The sequence below is a fragment of the Ochlerotatus camptorhynchus genome, unplaced genomic scaffold, assembly GCF_037179485.1.
Source record: "Ochlerotatus camptorhynchus isolate MF236.1 unplaced genomic scaffold, CSIRO-AGI_Acam_v1.1 ptg000309l, whole genome shotgun sequence".
Taxonomy (NCBI): domain Eukaryota; kingdom Metazoa; phylum Arthropoda; class Insecta; order Diptera; family Culicidae; genus Ochlerotatus; species Ochlerotatus camptorhynchus.
The window spans coordinates 142,238-160,008 of record NW_027040797.1 but is presented as its reverse complement, the minus strand read 5'-3'; the positions used below and the strand labels follow the sequence as shown (position 1 = coordinate 160,008).

General features: G+C 37.4%; 2 protein-coding genes across 5 annotated transcripts in view; one reads left to right on the top strand and one right to left on the bottom strand.

Annotated features, from left to right (window-relative positions):
* Positions 1 to 633, top strand: part of Sb (Stubble) — a 108,365-nt gene extending 107,732 nt beyond the window's left edge. For all 3 annotated transcript variants that reach the window (XM_065229200.1, XM_065229199.1, XM_065229198.1), the window contains exon 9: positions 48 to 633. In XM_065229200.1, the coding sequence (XP_065085272.1) occupies positions 48 to 182 (135 nt within the window). In that variant the 3' untranslated portion in view covers positions 183 to 633. The remainder of the gene's footprint in view (positions 1 to 47) is intronic.
* Positions 264 to 13,181, bottom strand: LOC135707392 (uncharacterized). 2 transcript variants are annotated; one of them, XM_065229210.1, is made up of 5 exons: positions 11,030 to 11,085; positions 1,174 to 1,424; positions 1,032 to 1,111; positions 830 to 977; positions 264 to 775 (listed from the first exon to the last, which is right to left on the bottom strand). In XM_065229210.1, the coding sequence occupies exons 2-5, from the start codon at positions 1,373 to 1,375 to the stop codon at positions 690 to 692; spliced, it is 516 nt and encodes a 171-aa protein (XP_065085282.1). In that variant the 5' UTR covers positions 1,376 to 1,424; positions 11,030 to 11,085; the 3' UTR covers positions 264 to 689. The 2 variants fall into 2 exon arrangements, with proteins under 2 accessions (XP_065085282.1, XP_065085281.1); XM_065229209.1 differs by lacking the exons at positions 264 to 775; positions 830 to 977; positions 1,032 to 1,111 and adding exons at positions 12,547 to 12,700; positions 12,779 to 12,855; positions 12,967 to 13,181 and having other exon boundaries at positions 1,347 to 1,424; positions 11,030 to 11,158.
* Positions 13,182 to 17,771: the final 4,590 nt, after the last annotated feature.

Genomic DNA, 17,771 nt, shown 5'->3' with positions numbered 1-17,771 from the left:
AGAAGCAATAAGTTTTAATGTTTTTCTTTTTTTTTTGTATTTCACAGGTCAAAGGAAAGGATGGTCACTATTTCCTCGCTGGAATCATATCCTGGGGCATTGGGTGCGCTGAGGCCAACCTACCCGGTGTTTGCACGAGAATATCGAAATTTGTCCCTTGGATTATGGATACCGTTTTGTGATAGAGTTTTTAGAATGATGAACGGTTGACAATGGATGTCGGAGAGCGTGTAATGGAAGAAGCGAAAAAGTGTTCAATCAGTAAACGGAAAAGACTTGATTTTTTTTTATTTAGCGCAATGTACTGACAAAGAACGGTTAGACTATGTACATATTCGATGAATTTGTTTGAGATGAGAATCGCCGCATAGCTTCAATTCTAGTGAATCAGGAATTGCCTACACGAAACATAACGTTAGGAAACCACTGTATAATTTGTATAACTAGAATGTAAAATCGTAGCACTGCCTGTGTAAATACCTCTGTACCATATATTATTCAACAATAATGTTAGATCAATTCATTAGCAATGTATATAACCTATCAAACTTATGCGCAATAACTTTGCAATATTGTTAACACAACAGTTGTTAATTTGTATTTATATGCAAATAAATCAAATATTATAACGTCTTTCCAAAGATTTAAATTATGGGCCACAAAAGCTTTCCGAATATCCGAACGCCATGTTACAATATTCTGTGAATGATTCTTCCACCGTTGCTGATGGCTGCGTACACTCCAAGCAGTACCCAAATACCCAGTATTAATTTAGCTGAAACGGAACGTTGTATAATTTCAATCTGATGTCTGCTTATTTTTAACTTACCACAGGAGAACACTAAAATCCAGAAGATCCACGAACTCTTCTTTCCCTCTGTGTTGATGAGGGTGAAAATTTTCGAGAACACAGTCACAAAGAATATTTCCTCCAGAAGTGCATAGATTATGAAAACTTTGATAAGAGTTATGTTGTTCTGCAATACAAAACATGAGTTACAAATTCTCAAAATGAACAACATTCTACTCACATTGAATATTCCAATAATGAGCAACATTCCGGGTACCATCTTGATGAGCGTTGTTATTATGTGATATGGTATGAAGTCATCTGAAAGTGAGTAGCTTTTCAATGTAAAAAAAACCAAATAGACCTTCTAAAACTACACCAACCCAAATGCCCGTAGAAGTCGCACACGTTCTCCACCAGTTCATTGTCGAATTGGATTCGTAGGGATTCGTTCTTCGTTTGGGTGCACTGTAATCGCATTAGCTTCAACAGTTCAATGGTCTCCATCGTATAGTAGAAGGACGTCACTATCCACATGAAACCCAGAAAGTATCCAAACACTTTGTAGCAGTCCTTAGTACACATTTCTTCGGTTGGTTTTAGTCTGAGCTGTTTTGTATAAATAATTGTCGAGCTGCAACGAATGACAAGTAACATTGAGATGCATAGTAGGCCCCGTAGTGTGATTTTTTTTCATCGCGGGTTGGTAAAAACAAAGGGTCTATCTACATTGATTTTTGATATGTTTAATGATGGCATTAATCGCTAAATGGAAATGAACATGGTCCCAGCTCTTACTACTACAACGGATTTAACTGGACGATTTATCTCTAAGATCATTAAATTTACATTGTTATCCCAGATAGGCAATCAAAATCGAACTGGTTACAGTTGCAGGTATACATTATCTCTACAGTGTACAATTGCTTAACCAGTGACATAAAACTACAAGGGACATCCCTACGGGGTTGTACGCAATGGTGACGTAGGACTACGTGGACTTATATAATAAATCTTACTTGTTAACTGCAGCAGGAGCTTGTGTCTTGTGTAGGAATTGGAATTTGAGCGGGGTTCTCTCTGTTTATACTCTTTAGTATGCTGCGCTTGACATAGATGGCCCACAATGACTCACGAAGAGCTACTGATTCCGATCAATAGCTGTGCGGCTTCTTCCTCCTTCTATGGATGCTCATGTCGGCTGCAGCTCGCTGCTTGCAGGCAGCCTTTCGTTGTGTACTGGAGAAGACCACCACTCACCACGCGGTGATTGAATAAATACCCTTTGGTCAGACCAGATGGAATTCAACTTTGAAATCTGTGTTAGAGAAATCGCTTTTCGCAGGCAATCGGCGATAATTTTCATTCGTGCAATTTGCAATAGTGACATTTTGAAAAATAATAAAGTCAGATGTGTCGAAATATTTCTGATCGATTGGTGATAAAATTCTTGAAATTGATCCAGGGCAGCTGAGTTATTAACGTTCAAAATATTTCATAATTTTGTTACATGTTCCATTTTCGGTTTTCACAAAGTGTACCCCCATATAGAAATCACAGGAGTAGTCCTACGTCAAAAGTGAAAAAGTTTTAGGCGTTAACCTGTATATCCACCTTTGGACCACCTCAAATCATATTCTCAGCGATCAAGATTCCTACCAATAGTGCACCAAAGCAACCATTTATGCTAGCAACACCGCAGTACGATGCTATTATAATACCGATGTTCAGCCAGATAATTGGATCCTTATTAGGATCCAGGAAAACTTTCAGATGCACATGTTCTGAAACAGAAGCTTGTTTCAAAACGGGGGTCCAAGGTGTGTTAGAAGGGTCCAAATATCTTCTATAAGCTGCACAGTTCTATACTTTGTACCAAATGTTTTCAGTTCGTTATATCTGTAACACGCACGGAGTCCATTTTAAACTACTCAAAATTGTTTGTTTATACCCTGGACAGACTATGGCTTATACCATGTAATATAGGCTGTCTTGCAATGAGCACTCATACATCTAGTTTTCACTGGAAATCCTATGTATGAGTGCTTATTGCAAGACAGCCTATATTACATGATATAAGCCATAGTCTGTCCAGGGTATTAGGGTTGATGCATATATTATGTCACGCTCTAAGGGGGGAGGGGGGTCTAATATTTCGTGACAAGCAATGCATTAGGTACAGGAAAAACGTCACGATAGGGGGGGAGGGGATAATTTTTTGCTCGATTTAGCGTGACATAATTAATTCATGGGCCCTTATTAACTACTAAAATCAGTTCAAAAATTTAAAAATCCATCATCACCATCGTATGTTAATTAGTTTTTATTTTAAAGCTACAACAATTATAAAAAAGTCGTAAAGGAAGCTCCACAAATGATGTAGCATTTTAGGGTGACCAGTCATGTAAAAAAACGCTACAATGGAGAGGGGGTCCAAAGTTGGTGCTTCATCAAACATTTTATACACACTTGCCTGGTTGGACCAACACTGATGTAAACCGGGCATCATGGCCGGTTTACACTAGTGTTGGTTAACTAGCATTGATAATGCTGCTGCTGACAAAAATCACCATCAGTATGATGTAACTACTTTAACTAATCATGTTTGTATTACTTCATGCGTGAAGTTAACGATTTACATAGTTGGAGATGCTTAACGTCAAATATCAGTATAGACAGTTGAGGAGATGAAAGTATAGAGTTGCTAGTTTTGTCAGAGTACGGCAGTGTGAAAAATGTATATAGAGAGTAGAAAGCGAGCAGGAAGGTTCGGAAGTTTTGTTAAGGAGATGATCAACCCGACCAATTTTGAGGAAGGTACGAATCGGGTTGATCATCTCCTTAATCAAATTTCCCCGTTGGGAGAACTCAAGGGTCCCTGCTCCTCAACCCTTAATATTATCATCTGACTGGTGTTTTGGATAACTTCACTCATCGCCTTCACCATATTATTTATCCAAAATGTCTCAATCGGCCTGAAATGTTGACAATAGGGTGGGTTGAGGTCTTTTGGAACAAAATAGATTTCTTTAACCTCGTAAAATCGTAGCACATACTACTGTAATAGCAGGTGTGGTCAAAACTTGAGAGGGACTTCGGAGGATTGAATTTATGGATACATTCCAGCTTAAAAAACTGCGCTATATTGTCTTGTATATGGTGAAAACCTTAGTCTTCTGACCGCATCTAAAAATTTCACAGTCGAATCATGTAGAACCGTGCTAATTTATCGGCAAAATAAAGTAGTTTATCGGCAAAATAAAGTAGTTTATCGGCAAAATAAACTCCGAGAACCGGCTAAGTAATTGTTTTCTCCTGGTAGCGGTGACTTTTTGAGCAAACACACACGCTGGTTTTGAAACAGACCATGGTAACTGTGCATTATTATTTTCCCATTTTTCTCTTGCATCTTATTTTTGTTTGAAACACGTTTGATTTGCGATGTGAAAAAAAAAACTCGACCCTTATTATTATAGATATTTTAAACACGTAGACGTCAAAAGTTTCAAAACTCGTCACCTTGGAACGCTATAATAGCCAAAAATGATTGCCCCATTTGATCAATTCCAGGCCAAATAAGATAAAAAATGAAAATTTTGACTTGGCCCTCTCCGATTTGCGTGGAACTTTGCATAGTAGTGTGTTTGGGTAATTAATCACATTATTACAACAAAAGGCTTTTTTTATTTTGTCATATACCCAAGTAACCATCAAGTCCAATAATCGCCCTTTTTGCAATATAAAGCTAATATACGGCTGATAAAAGTATGGAAGCCCTATATTAACCTTATATTGCATAAAGGGCGATTATCGGGCTATTAGCGGGCTTGGTGGTTACTTGGGTATATTATAGTTACTTCAACGCTCTCGGGTCATTCGTGACTTGTCCGGGGCGAAATTTGACTTCGTGAGTTCGGCGTGAGAGGTATTGTAGCACGGAAACATAACTTCTAATCGAAATGACGTCTGAGACAAAAAAAAATAAAAGAATTAAATCTTTATAGAAAATATATACACGGTCATTTGTTTTTTTTTTTTAATTAAGAATATTTTTTTTAAATATTTATTGAATATTTATAATTTATTTATTAAGTAAAACTGATGAAAAAAATAATAACTATGGACAATTGAAAATTGACAAAAATCGTAGAACATCAAATTTTGGCAATTTATTTAATCTTCTTGTTAACAAGATTGTTACGTAATTTTTGGACGTATAACGATTAAGGATGTTCAAAATATTGTTTCCTGTGTAGAAATTACATAAAAATGCGAACTAGTTTTATTTTTATTTTTTTTTTTTTTTTAACTCTATTTGTTCCAAATTCAAAATAAATTACATTTCATTTTTAACCTAGGTGCTCCAGTTACTACAGTAACTTACCAGCCTTAATTGTTATGATATATATCTAAGTGTTTTTACATTGTTCCTGTCTTGGCAATTCAGTATTTTAAAAAGGTTTTTTAAACCTGCATGTCAGTATAACAATTGATAGCTTAAAACTAAATAACTAAAACTAAATCTTATCTAAGTATAAATGGAATTAATCGTTGCAATTGAGGATTATAACGATTTTTGCCGGAAATTATTAATTATTTTGTTGGACATTTGTGCTAAAGTCTCAACATTCGAAATTCTATGTACTTCGGTAGTACTGTACCAGGAAGGCAACTTCAAAATCATCTTCAGAATTTTGTTCTGAATCCTTTGAAGTGCTTTTTTCCTGGTAGTGCAACAACTAGACCATATTGGCACAGCGTAAAGCATGGCCGGTCTAAAAACTTGTTTAAATATTAGAAGTTTATTCGTCAGGCAAAGTTTGGATTTCCTGTTAATAAGAGGATACAAACATTTTATATGTTTGTTACATTTGGCTTGAATGCCCTCAATGTGATCTTTAAAAGTTAATTTATGGTCAAGTATTAATCCAAGATATTTCACTTGGTTTGACCAGGAAATTGGAACTCCGTTCATAGTGACTATGTGACAACTACTAGATTTCAAAAAGGAAGCCCTGGGCTTATGTGGAAATATTATAAGTTGAGTTTTGGAAGCGTTGGGAGAAATCTTCCATTTTTGTAAATAAGAAGAGAAAATATCTAAACTTTTCTGAAGTCTGCTGCAAATAACACGAAGACTTCTTCCTTTAGCGGAAATGCCTGTGTCATCAGCGAACAAAGATTTGTGGCAACCCTGAGGCAAATCAGGGAGGTCCGAAGTGAAAATGTTATACAATATAGGCCCAAGAATGCTACCCTGAGGAACTCCTGCTCTAACAGGTAGTCGATTAGATTTGGAATTTTGATAATTTACCTGCAGAGTTCTGTCAGTTAAATAATTTTGAACTAATTTCATAATATAAAGTGGAAAATTAAACTTTTTCAATTTAGCAATCAAACCTTCATGCCAAACACTGTCGAATGCTTTTTCTATGTCTAGAAGAGCAACTCCAGTTGAGTGGCCTTCAGATTTGTTTGAACGAATTAAATTGGTAACTCTTAAGAGTTGATGAGTAGTTGAATGCCCATGGCGAAATCCAAACTGCTCATCTGCAAAAATTGAGTTCGTATTGATGTGAAGCATCATTCTATTCAAAATTATCTTTTCAAAAAGTTTACTTATTGAAGAAAGCAAACTTATTGGACGGTAGCTAGAAGCTTCAGCTGGATTTTTATCCGGCTTCAAAATTGGAACAACTTTTGCATTTTTCCATTTATCAGGAAAGTATGCCAAATGGAAACATCTGTTAAATAATTTTACCAAGAAAGACAAGGTACTCTCTGGGAGTTTTTTGATGAGGATATAGAAAATTCCATCATCACCTGGAGCTTTCATATTTTGAAATTTTTTAGCTATAGACCTTACTTCGTCCAAATCAGTCCCCCAGGAATCATCAAAAATATTTTCCCGAGAGAAAATGTTCAGATAATCCCGAGCAACCTGATTCTCAATAGTACTAGTAAGACCCAAACTGAAATTATGGGAACTCTCAAATTGCTTAGCAAGTTTCTGAGCTTTTTCCAAATTTGTGATCAAAATTTTACCACCTTCTTTAAGCGCTGGAATTGGCTTTTGAGGTTTTTTCAAAATTTTTGTGAGTTTCCAAAAGGGTTTGGAATTCGGGTCTAATTTAGAAACATTATTTTCAAAAGTTTTGTTCCTCAGGGCAGAGAATCGCTTTTTAATTTGTTTTTGCAAATCCCGCCAGATAACTTTCATGGCAGGATTGCGTGTTCTTTGAAATTGTCTCCTACGGACATTTTTAAGACGGATCAAGAGCTGAAGATCATCGTCTATTATAATTGAATCGTATTTAACCTCGCATTTTGGTACTGAGGCAGCTCTAGCTTCAACTATAGAAGTAGTCAGAGATTCAAGAGCATAATTAATTTCATCTTTGGTTTGCAAAGGAATGTTTGGATTGAAGTTATATTCCATAAATGTTCGATACTGCTCCCAATCAGCTCTATGGTAATTGAAAGTAGAGCTGTTGGGATTACAAATTATTTCTTGGGATATTTCAAAAGTTACTGGAAGGTGATCAGAACCGAAGTCAGCATGGGTAACCAGTTGGCTACAAAGTTGACATGAATCAGTTAAGACCAAATCAATAGTGGAGGGATTTCTTGCAGAAGAAAAGCATGTTGGGCTGTTTGGATATTGAATAGTGCAATAACCTGCAGAACAATCATCAAACAGAATATTACCATTGGAATTGCTTTGAGCATTATTCCATGAGTGGTGTTTTGCATTAAAATCACCAATAATGAAGAATTTAGACCTATGACGGGTAAGTTTCTGGAGGTCACCATTGAGAAAATTTTTTTGCTGGCCTACGCATTGGAATGGCAAAAAATGCGAACTAGTAAAAATTTCAACAATTACACCAGAAGTTCTTGATCAACGATTTTTGTCAATTTTCAAGTGTTCATGGTTGTAACAACAATATGTGATGTAATGAATGGTTTATATAATATAGTGAAACGGAAAGATCTCACCAACTGCCTCCAATGTTAGCCAAATTCCAATTATAGATAAAAATGGATTGATCGCACCAAAACTGGTCAACTTTCCCGGGCTCTAAAAAAAAACTGCTTTTAAATGTCACAAATGTCACAAACTTCTTGATGTGGCTGCATCGGACGATTGGATGTTGGAGGTTCAGATTTCTGGGAGATTTCTGTTGTTGTTTTTTTTTCTGTCATAATTTTGTAACTACCACTTGACCGCGTTTATGCGAGGGGGGCAACTCAATTTTTTCGGTACATGACGTGATATTACGTGGTCCCTGATGGGGATATCTGAAGTTTAGCATAATTTTTCAAACTTTTTCTAGAATTTATAAATAACTAACGAAAAAACCAGCACTTTATTCTATCGATGAAAAACAAACGGGGAGCGAAAGTACAAACTCGTCATTCTTCTTTCTCTGGTCCCCTTAAATATTTTGAATTAAAAATTCACGGAATTTTTTTGAGCTGTGTCTGGAGCCAGTTACAATTTTTTGTCGAATTGAACTGATTGTTCTTTGCAATTTTCATTACTTGACAGTTTTCAATAAACAGCACACGGAACACCAACCGAAACTACCCGTAACATGAAAAGTCAGAGTAAAGCTCAAAAAATCTACGGGAGAGAAGATATTTCAAGCTGAACATTGCATTAGGCCTTAGTAACATTGACAGATTCTCTGCTTCGACTTTCTTTTTGCATCTCCACGGCCAGGTAAAGACATTCCAAGGTATTTTCAGCACACCGATCGATAAAAGAAGCTTTGTACCCCGTACATACTATGACTTATATCATGTAATATAGGCTGTCTTGCAATCAGCACTCATACATATGATTTCCAGTGATAACTAGGTTAGGTTATCTTCATTAGCGAGACTTTCAACCAGAGATTGTTTCATCTCTTTGCAGTGATAACTAGATGTTTGAGTGCTCATTACAAGACAGCCTATATTACATGATATAAGCGATAGTCTGTACGGGGTATAACCATTAGAGTGATGCAAAATTTGAAATTTTCGCTCCACAATACTTAAGCGATTCCAAATCGGATCCTGACTAACCTCTCAAAATTTGAACCCATTTGGTGGGAAACTGAGATGGCACAAACCATTTGAAGTTTGTATTGGAATTATTATGGTAAAACCAAGATTTATGTTCATATATATCTAATAATTCACCATATCGGTCTGCTTCAAAAACTTTCAACTGTACTTGTAGGAAATTTTCCCAGCTACAACTTTGCTGAAGACCACTTTTTGATTAAATGCAAGGATCGAAAGTTATCAATGGTTCAATGCGCTGATGTCTTATGATCATGCTCAATCAACTGCTCAGCAGGCAACATTGGTGTTTCTGGGGCGTTGAATAGGACACAAAAATCATGGCTACTATGTCACACTGCAAAATACAGTGTTGCCTACAGAGCAGCTGCTTGATCATGTCATAAGTTTACCAATCTCTTAAATAATTAATAACTTTTTCCCGTCTCGTTTTACATAGAAACGATTTTCAGCAATGTTGTAGCTGAGAAAATTTTATAAAAGAATGGCTATCGAACTGTTTCGCAGCTCAATATGGAAAAATACTAGAAGGCAATGAACAAAACGTTCAGATTTCCCATAGTAATTTACATGTAAACTTCAAATGGCTTGTGCGAAGTCTGTTTCTAACCAAATGAGTTGTAACTTTGGGAGGCTAATCAGGACCCCATTTAAGCACTGTGGAGCGAAAAAGTCAAATTTTGCATCAGTCTAATAACCATAGAGGTAACTCTAAGACCAGAAGGTCCTGAAGAAACGTGCTCAACTTTTTGGCTCAGCTCTGGTACTATCTTCGGTCCCAAGCTAATCGATGCACCCCTCGAAACATAGGAAAATCCACGAACCCCTCATTTTATCTGTCAAAATGTCATAGCGAATCAAAACAAACTTAGTGTAGTGCTGTAATTTCGACTAGAATGGGGTAGGCTTATAGATTTACTTGGGACCAATAGGCTAGTCAAGTAGTGAGCCAATTTTTAATCATTAATTTCCACCGGTTGGTATAATGCTCAGCCCTGTTCAACTTGCTTGAAAAAACAATCGAGCAATAAACTGGACTGGAGTTCTATTTCTGGTGCGTCCTGGATAAAAACTCTAGCATCGGTTCCGAAGAACAAGAGCTGCTGGTGCAGAAAATCTACCGGTGGACGCAAAACTTTCATTTTCAATGCATTTTCTGCGAGTGCACGAAGAGCATTGAGCACCAGCCGCATCGAGTGCCATAAACACGCTTGGAGCCACCTCAAATCTCAGCAAGGTTAGAAGATTAGTAGCCAGCTCATGATGGTTTGCAACAAAGTGGCTTATTTCACCTTTTCTGTAGACGCTCGCAAACCAGACGCAATCCACAAACGTCGTGTGTCCGCCCAAGCAAACTGTCGGGGAACAGTCAAAGCGGATCGATGCCACTTCAAGCAAAAAAAGGCCTTCACAAGAATTAGGTCTAGTGATTTGTTTCTGAACGAACCTAAACCTAATCCCAATTGGCCACATGGCCTTTCTTTTGATTTAGATTCTTTTGGTCTATTTAGTCCCCCAGCATTTGAGTCGTGGCGTCAGCGATGCCAGCCTGATGTTATCACACACAATAGGAGCAAGAAGGTTCTCCACCTGGACGAGAGTCGGGTAGTAATGCACCAGCCAACTCGCCCATTTCAGAGCACGGTTCCGTGACAGCAGAAACAGGAGGTATTTCCCGCACGAGATCGTCCACCATTCGGAAGAAGATCAGAAGGAGACTCACCAGCTACCAGGAAAGCTGGGTATATGGCCAGCGAAGCGAGACAGTGATAGTCGTGATCGCACGAATCCACTCATCTACGGTGGATCTCCAATGGCGCCGACGGAGTACAAGCAGCCAGAACAGAGCGAAAAGGCTGGTGCATCCAGCAGCAGTAGAATACATGATGGGCTCATCGTGAGTAAAAGAACATCTCTATAAATTATCCGTAGAAGGGTAAAGAAAGTGAAGAGGCTTAAGCTCAGGTTTAGATAAGGAGTAGGAGTCAGAATGAACATGGATGTTTCCTCGAGAATAAATCCCTGCAGATGGACAATTTAAGGTTGTCTAGTCGGCCGAACTATTGGCCTCGCATTCCCACCCCGATAGTTCGAATTGCTATACAATTTGGGGTGAACGTAATATTTTTTGATTTTTTTTTCGGAAATACAGCATACTCAACCTACCTTATACCTCGAGTTATTGAATAAATATTTTCAAAGTGCCTTGTTTTGTGTTGTCTGGGACATCAAAAGATTTCCTAGATATTGCTTCAAATGCACCAGATGTTATCCACACTTGCATTCCAAAATATACTGAAATTAAAAAAAAAGAATCATGGGAGAATTGAAGAAAAAACGTGATGATTCATTACAATAAGTTGCATAGGGTTTAATTTATATGTTTTGATTTGATACATCATTATCGTCAAACCTAATATATCAACATGTTCTATAATATTCTTCAGCTATCTACGGCATTTCTTCCCTGCAGTATCATACTGTTCAAAACATAAACGGTTTACGAATAGGCAAACAAACATCCTAAATAAAAAAAAAAAAAACTTGATACCTATATGCAAAGCCTTTAGTGCGACTCCTAAATATTCAATAATCCTAACCATTGTTTTGCATCAGCTTAAATTCTAGGTTCACAAATCAATCTGAAGGGTGGTTGCATTAATTGAATATATGATTTTATACACCAATCATGGCACGTTAAACATTATATTATATTTTGCCCAATACTATTTAGACTACCATGTGTCTCCATTGATACATAGCTAACATAGTTACATAATCTATACTTATTTGATGTTATCTATATTCATTTGAGCGAAAACCTAAAACTTGATAACTTTATTCAAAAATTAACTCAAATTAAAAAAAAACATCGCTGATTTTTTGATTTGTTGTGTAAAAAGCCTACAGTTTCAAGGAAAAATATAAAAACTAAAAACGTCCTCTGTCTACAAACCTTAAAAAAAATACATTCAATGTTTTTCAATAAATATCCCAACTCCAGTGGTTCAAAAGTTATGAATGATGATTGAATGAATGATTTTTTGACCACCTCAACATGGAAATGGTCACCTTACTGACAATATAAAAACATAGGTCTAATATTTTGCGATAAGGAGCAAAACTACCAATTTATACATATATAAATTTCTCTTCCATATTGTTTCATTTTTCTTGGTTGGCGTTTTCATCACCATCACCATTCATTCCGATCAGCCAAATGCCAAGCTCAAACAAAGGCATTCTACTCTTTTTTTTTTCGAATCACTCTGTGTACTCTGTGTTGCTCATCGCAAAACCCGAACAATAGATCAGTGCGGTATAGTCACACCGGCAACACTAGGGAAAAACATAATACAATAAAATAAAATTAAAGCACGCAGTGGAGCAAAACCAGAACCGAACTCACAATGAACACAAAGTTGAGAGAATAAGTTCATTATTACGGTTTTCAAGAAGGCCACGAGGCCTATTACGTCTTATCTGGAGCTTTACGCGTTCGTATTTTTGAGCACTTGTACAGCTATAAATTGAGAATGTTTGAAGCTTTCATTCATGTATTCTTACCAGACCTGAAATTGAACCTAATGCTTGTCTATTTTACATGACTAAGGTAGTTCCCAAAATTATCAACATCTGATTTCAATCAATAGATAGATAGATAATAGTTTTTCTTCACTTACCGATAGAAAGAACAAGCACAAAACCCCACAGTAGCATCAGCATAGAACTGTGACTTTCGTAGAATGCAGAAAATATTGCCAACCAACACCCGAATAGAAAGATCATATTGAAGTAGAGAAATATCCTGAATGACTTGACTAGCACACTTTTATCCTGAGTAACGAAAAAAAAAAAAGACAGATATCAACATTTCTCTCAATGGTCAAGAATCACAAGCATGCTCATAATTACCAGCGCAACGCCAACCACCATCAAAAGAGACATAAAGCATCCCAGGGCCAACATGAACACCAGAGCGGCATACGTCTCTATGTAATAAAAGGATATGGTTGAAACAAGGGACTTCAAGTTCAATAGAAGGTAGCTAACTGAAAGCCTGGTATGTAAAACTCCCGCACCACAACCCATTGAAAACTTACTCTTGTTGCAAATTTCCTGCGGAACATGGCTTCCAACCGAGTCGAATTTCGTACTGCTGCAGTTATCGCGCGTAATTTTCTCACTTACTTTGTCCGCTCCAACTGCGATGCTAATTGCACAGAATGTATTGCAGCATGCATAAAAGTAGCACAGAAATTTGAATGTAGTACCGGAGCACATTTCCGTGGTGCAGAGTGTCTGCTAACGAGCCGACTGGAACTAACGAGTGAGGGTGAATGCGCGACCCGCCTTTCACGACTGTGAAACCACTTTGGATTCAATCTACTCATCTGTGGCAAATGTATTCACGCTGTTTTCCCATTTCCATCCAAATCCATGGGCCGGGTGCTATTATTTATTGATACATCCCCGCACAACAACAATAAATCCAGCAAAATATGAGCCTCAAACGCTTTTCCCACTTTGAAAATTGGAAATGATTTGATTGTTGTAAATTTAGATTCATACTTTTCTTTAAAAAGGGCATCGGTTCATCGATGAGGTATGTGATTTGAAAGAAATACAATCCAATAGTTTTGAGAATCCATCCGTTGGTCATAATTTACCAAAATCCAATGGTCATTACCTAGAAATGAGAACATATTTTTTCCTTAATATTATGTATGCTAACATATCCTGCAGTGCTGAACATAACATCAAATATATAGTGTACATAAACTGACTGAGATTGAATCAGACCGGTTTCAGGGAAATGTCAAGTTTACATACAAAACGTCAAGTACACAAAAGAAAGTACACTTTTTACGCATTGGTTAGTAATAAAGATATATTTAAATGCTAAGGGACTCCATTACTACTCGTCAGCTGCGTTCAGACATTGTTTGAATAGTATTATAGTTGGTTGTTGCTTAGCTAAAAGTTGTAACTCGATCCAGATGAGCATCCAAGGTTCCAGCAAAATATTTTTAGCCAACGAAGTGTGCCTAATAACGATGAAACAGCGAGATTATGGGGGCAAAACCGTTCGTAATTGGAATGTTTTTTTTTCATGATTTATTATTTTTTAATATTTTATTTCTAGATTCTCAAACAGATCCCAAATCAAGACCAACATGTGAAAAGGGCTTCCACCTTTTTGTAAACAAACCTTCTTATGCCATTTTCTCGCCACCCATATGAACCCAACGCAAACCATCAACATCACCGGGTAGGGGAAACTTTCCCCTTCCCGATGTTGTTGTTGGTTTACGTGGGCGACCCTCGGTTGGCGAGAAAAGGGCCTACAAAGGTTTGTTTACAAAAAAGCTTGTATGCCCTTTTCACATTTTACTCTTGAAATGCAAAATTTCAGTAAAATCCGACAGAATTCAATGTTGTGCATATCGCTGAAGTTGAAAACTCCTTGAAAAGCTATATATTTTTTGCCGAGGCATGACACATTGATCTTCCAAGGTATTCTATAAATATGATTAGTTAGAAAGAGAGAAGCATTAGTAATTTCAATTTAATCCCACTACCTTAACTGCTTCCCAAGTAACCAAAAGTTCTGATAAAAGGCTATTTGTGGCTTAAGCAGCTTGGTTGGTGGTGGTCTATAGAATTCTAAGCAGCCGCATTTTTAAGTAGTTATAAGAACATGAAAGTTCCGGTATCATAATTGAAGAGCATTCTAAGCAGCTTCTGGCGGAACTTGAACGGAACTTTTAGAAAATAAATTAAATAAAGTTTTTGTCCTCTACACCCAATTCTAATGTTTAGTTCGCGCTTTTATGAAAGTAATTTCTAAAGGCAGTTATTAATGTGTATTGATTTATCACCATTAGTAGTATAATTGGAGCTATGTCCTTCTGCGTGAGAGCCCCAACACGGACCGCTGCGGCATCTGAGATATAATAAAGTGAGCTGTTGTACGGCCTACTGTTGGAGTTTTTAGTGCCCGCTGACTGACTTGAATACGAAACACAACACCTTGATGAATTTTAAATTGGTGTTTGCCCGCATGGTATTCCAACACATTTGTGGCGCAGTGGTTAGCGTTCTTAGATTGTATGCCGAATACACGGATTCGAATCCAGGAAATTACTTTTTAATTATTTTTTTATGATTGGACAGAATGTTGATGCACTGCACAAATATAAGAATTATGATTTATTCGGGCCACTGATCATTTAATATTTACGTACATGTAATTTTGTTACTAATAAAAACTTGTATTGAATTTTAACTGCTTACACTTCAACCATCTACTTAGATACTGCAAATCTTCATTCAAGTGTGAGACGGCAACTTCTAAATCCTTAGCTGCAATGAATAACACAGTATCATCTGCAAAAAGATTAATGTCGCAAAACCGTAAAACACGTCACAATTCATTAATATACATAATAAATAAAAGGGGCCCTAATACACTTCCTGGGGCACTCCAAGGTTGTTCCCCACGGGACTGGAAACATAATCATTAAAAACAGTCCGTTGAGTTCTGTCAGACAAATAGCTTTCAAACCATTTATATGCAGTACTCGTAATTTCAAAGCGCTTGATTGTACTTAACAGTAAGGGCCTAGAAATTGTTTCAAAAGCGCGTTTCAGATCCAAAAAAACAGCAACAATCGTATCTTTACGCTCCAAGTTGTCTTTCCACTTTGCTAACACCAAATTTAATGCAGTTTCACAAGAATGACCTTCCCGATATCCCGATTGTTCTGGTACACTGAAACCTCCGTTTACGAAGTCTTTTTTTACGCAGTATTCAATTTACGTCCCTCTTTTTACGAAGTAAATCCCAAATAACGAGGTTTTTTTTACGAAGTAAATCCCAAATTACGAGTTTTCTTTTTACGAAGTAAATTCCAAATAACGAGTTTTTTTTTGTGATTTTGGGAAACTGGGATATGCTGTGAAATACCTCACAATATGGGTATTTTTGGAATCGGAGTGACGTGTAGGGACCGGAAATCAATGTCTGACACCATTTTGAAATCCAAGATGTCGACTTCCGGTTGCAGAAAAACTTGGAAATTCTGCCAAATACCCCCATAATATGGGTATTTTTGGAATCGGAGTGATGTGTAGGGACCGGAAATCAATGTCTGACGCCATTTTGAAATCCTAGATGGCAACTTCCGGTTACATAAAACATGGAAATTCTGCCAAATACCCCACAATATGGGTATTTTTGAAATCGAAGTGACGTTTAGGGACCGAAAATCGATGTCTGATGTCATTTTTTAAATCCAAGATGGCGACTTCCGGTTACAGAAAAACTAGGAAATCCTGCCAAATACCCCCACAATATGGGTATTTTTGGAATCGGAGTGATGTGTAGCGACCGGAAATCAATGTCTGACGCCATTTTGAAATCCTAGATGGCAACTTCCGGTTACATAAAACATGGAAATTCTGCCAAATACCAAACAATATGGGTATTTTTGAAATCTGAGTGACGTGTAGGGACCGGAAATCGATGTCTGACGCCATTTTGAAATCCAATATGGTGGCTTCCGATAACAGAAAAGCTTGGAAATTCTGTCATACACCCCACAATATGGGTATTTTTGGAAATGGAGTGACGTCTAAGAACCGGAAATCGATGTCTGAAGTCATTTCGAAATCCAAGATGGCGGCTTCCGGTTACAGAAAAATTGGCAAATACCTCCACGTTACCCCGATACTTAAGATACCCATATTGTAGGTTATGTAATATTACTTTTATGTTTTTATGTAACCGAAAGTTGCAATATTGAATTTCAAAATGGCGTCAGACATAGGTTTTCAGTCCTAATAGGTCACCCCCGGTTCCAAACAACCCATATTGTTGAGTATTTGACAGTTTTTCCCAGTGTTTCTGTAACCGGATGTCACCATCTTGAATTTCGAAATGGCGTCAGACATGGATTCTCGGTTCTGACAGGTCACCCCGATTCCAAATATATCCATATTGTTGTATATTTTACGGTATTTTTCTGTTTTCCTGTAACCGGAAGCCGCCATGTTGGGTTTCAAAATGGCGTCAGACATCGATTTATGGTCCTTACACGTCACCCCGATTCCAAAAATACCCATATTGTGGGGTATTTGACAGAATTTTGAAGTTTTTCTGTTACCGGAAGCCACCATCTTGGATATCAAAATGGTGCCACACATCGATTACCGGTCCTTCCGGGTCACTCCGATTCCAAAAATACTCATATTGTGGGGTATTTGACAGAATTTCCATTTTTTTCTGTTTCCGGAAGCCGCCATCTTGGATTTCAAAATGGCGTCAGACATCGATTTCGGGTCCCTACACGTCACTCCGATTCCGAAAATACCCATATTGTGGGGTATTTGACAGAATTTCCATGTGTTCCTGTAACCGGAAGCCGCCATCTTGGATTTCAAAATGGCGTCAGACATCGATAGTCGGTCCCTACACGTCACTCCGATTCCAAAAATACCCATATTGTAGGGTATTTGACAGAATTTCCATGTTTTCTGTAATCGGAAGCCGCCATCTTGGATTTTAAAATGGCGTCGGACATCGATTTCCGGTCCCTACACGTCACTCCGATTCCAAAAATACCGATATTGTGTGGTATATGACAGAATTTTGAAGTTTTTCTGTAACCGGAAGCCGCCATCTTGGATTTCAAAATGGCGTCAGACATCGATTTCCGGTCCATACACGTCACCCTGATTCCAAAAAATACCCATATTGTGGGGTATTTGACAATATTTTCAAAAACCTCTTTTTACGAAGTAAATCCCAAATAACGAGTTTTCTTTTTACGAAGTAAATCCCAAATAACGAGGTTTTCTTTTACGCACTAATTCGATTTACGAACCCCCGTTTTGGTTCGTAAAT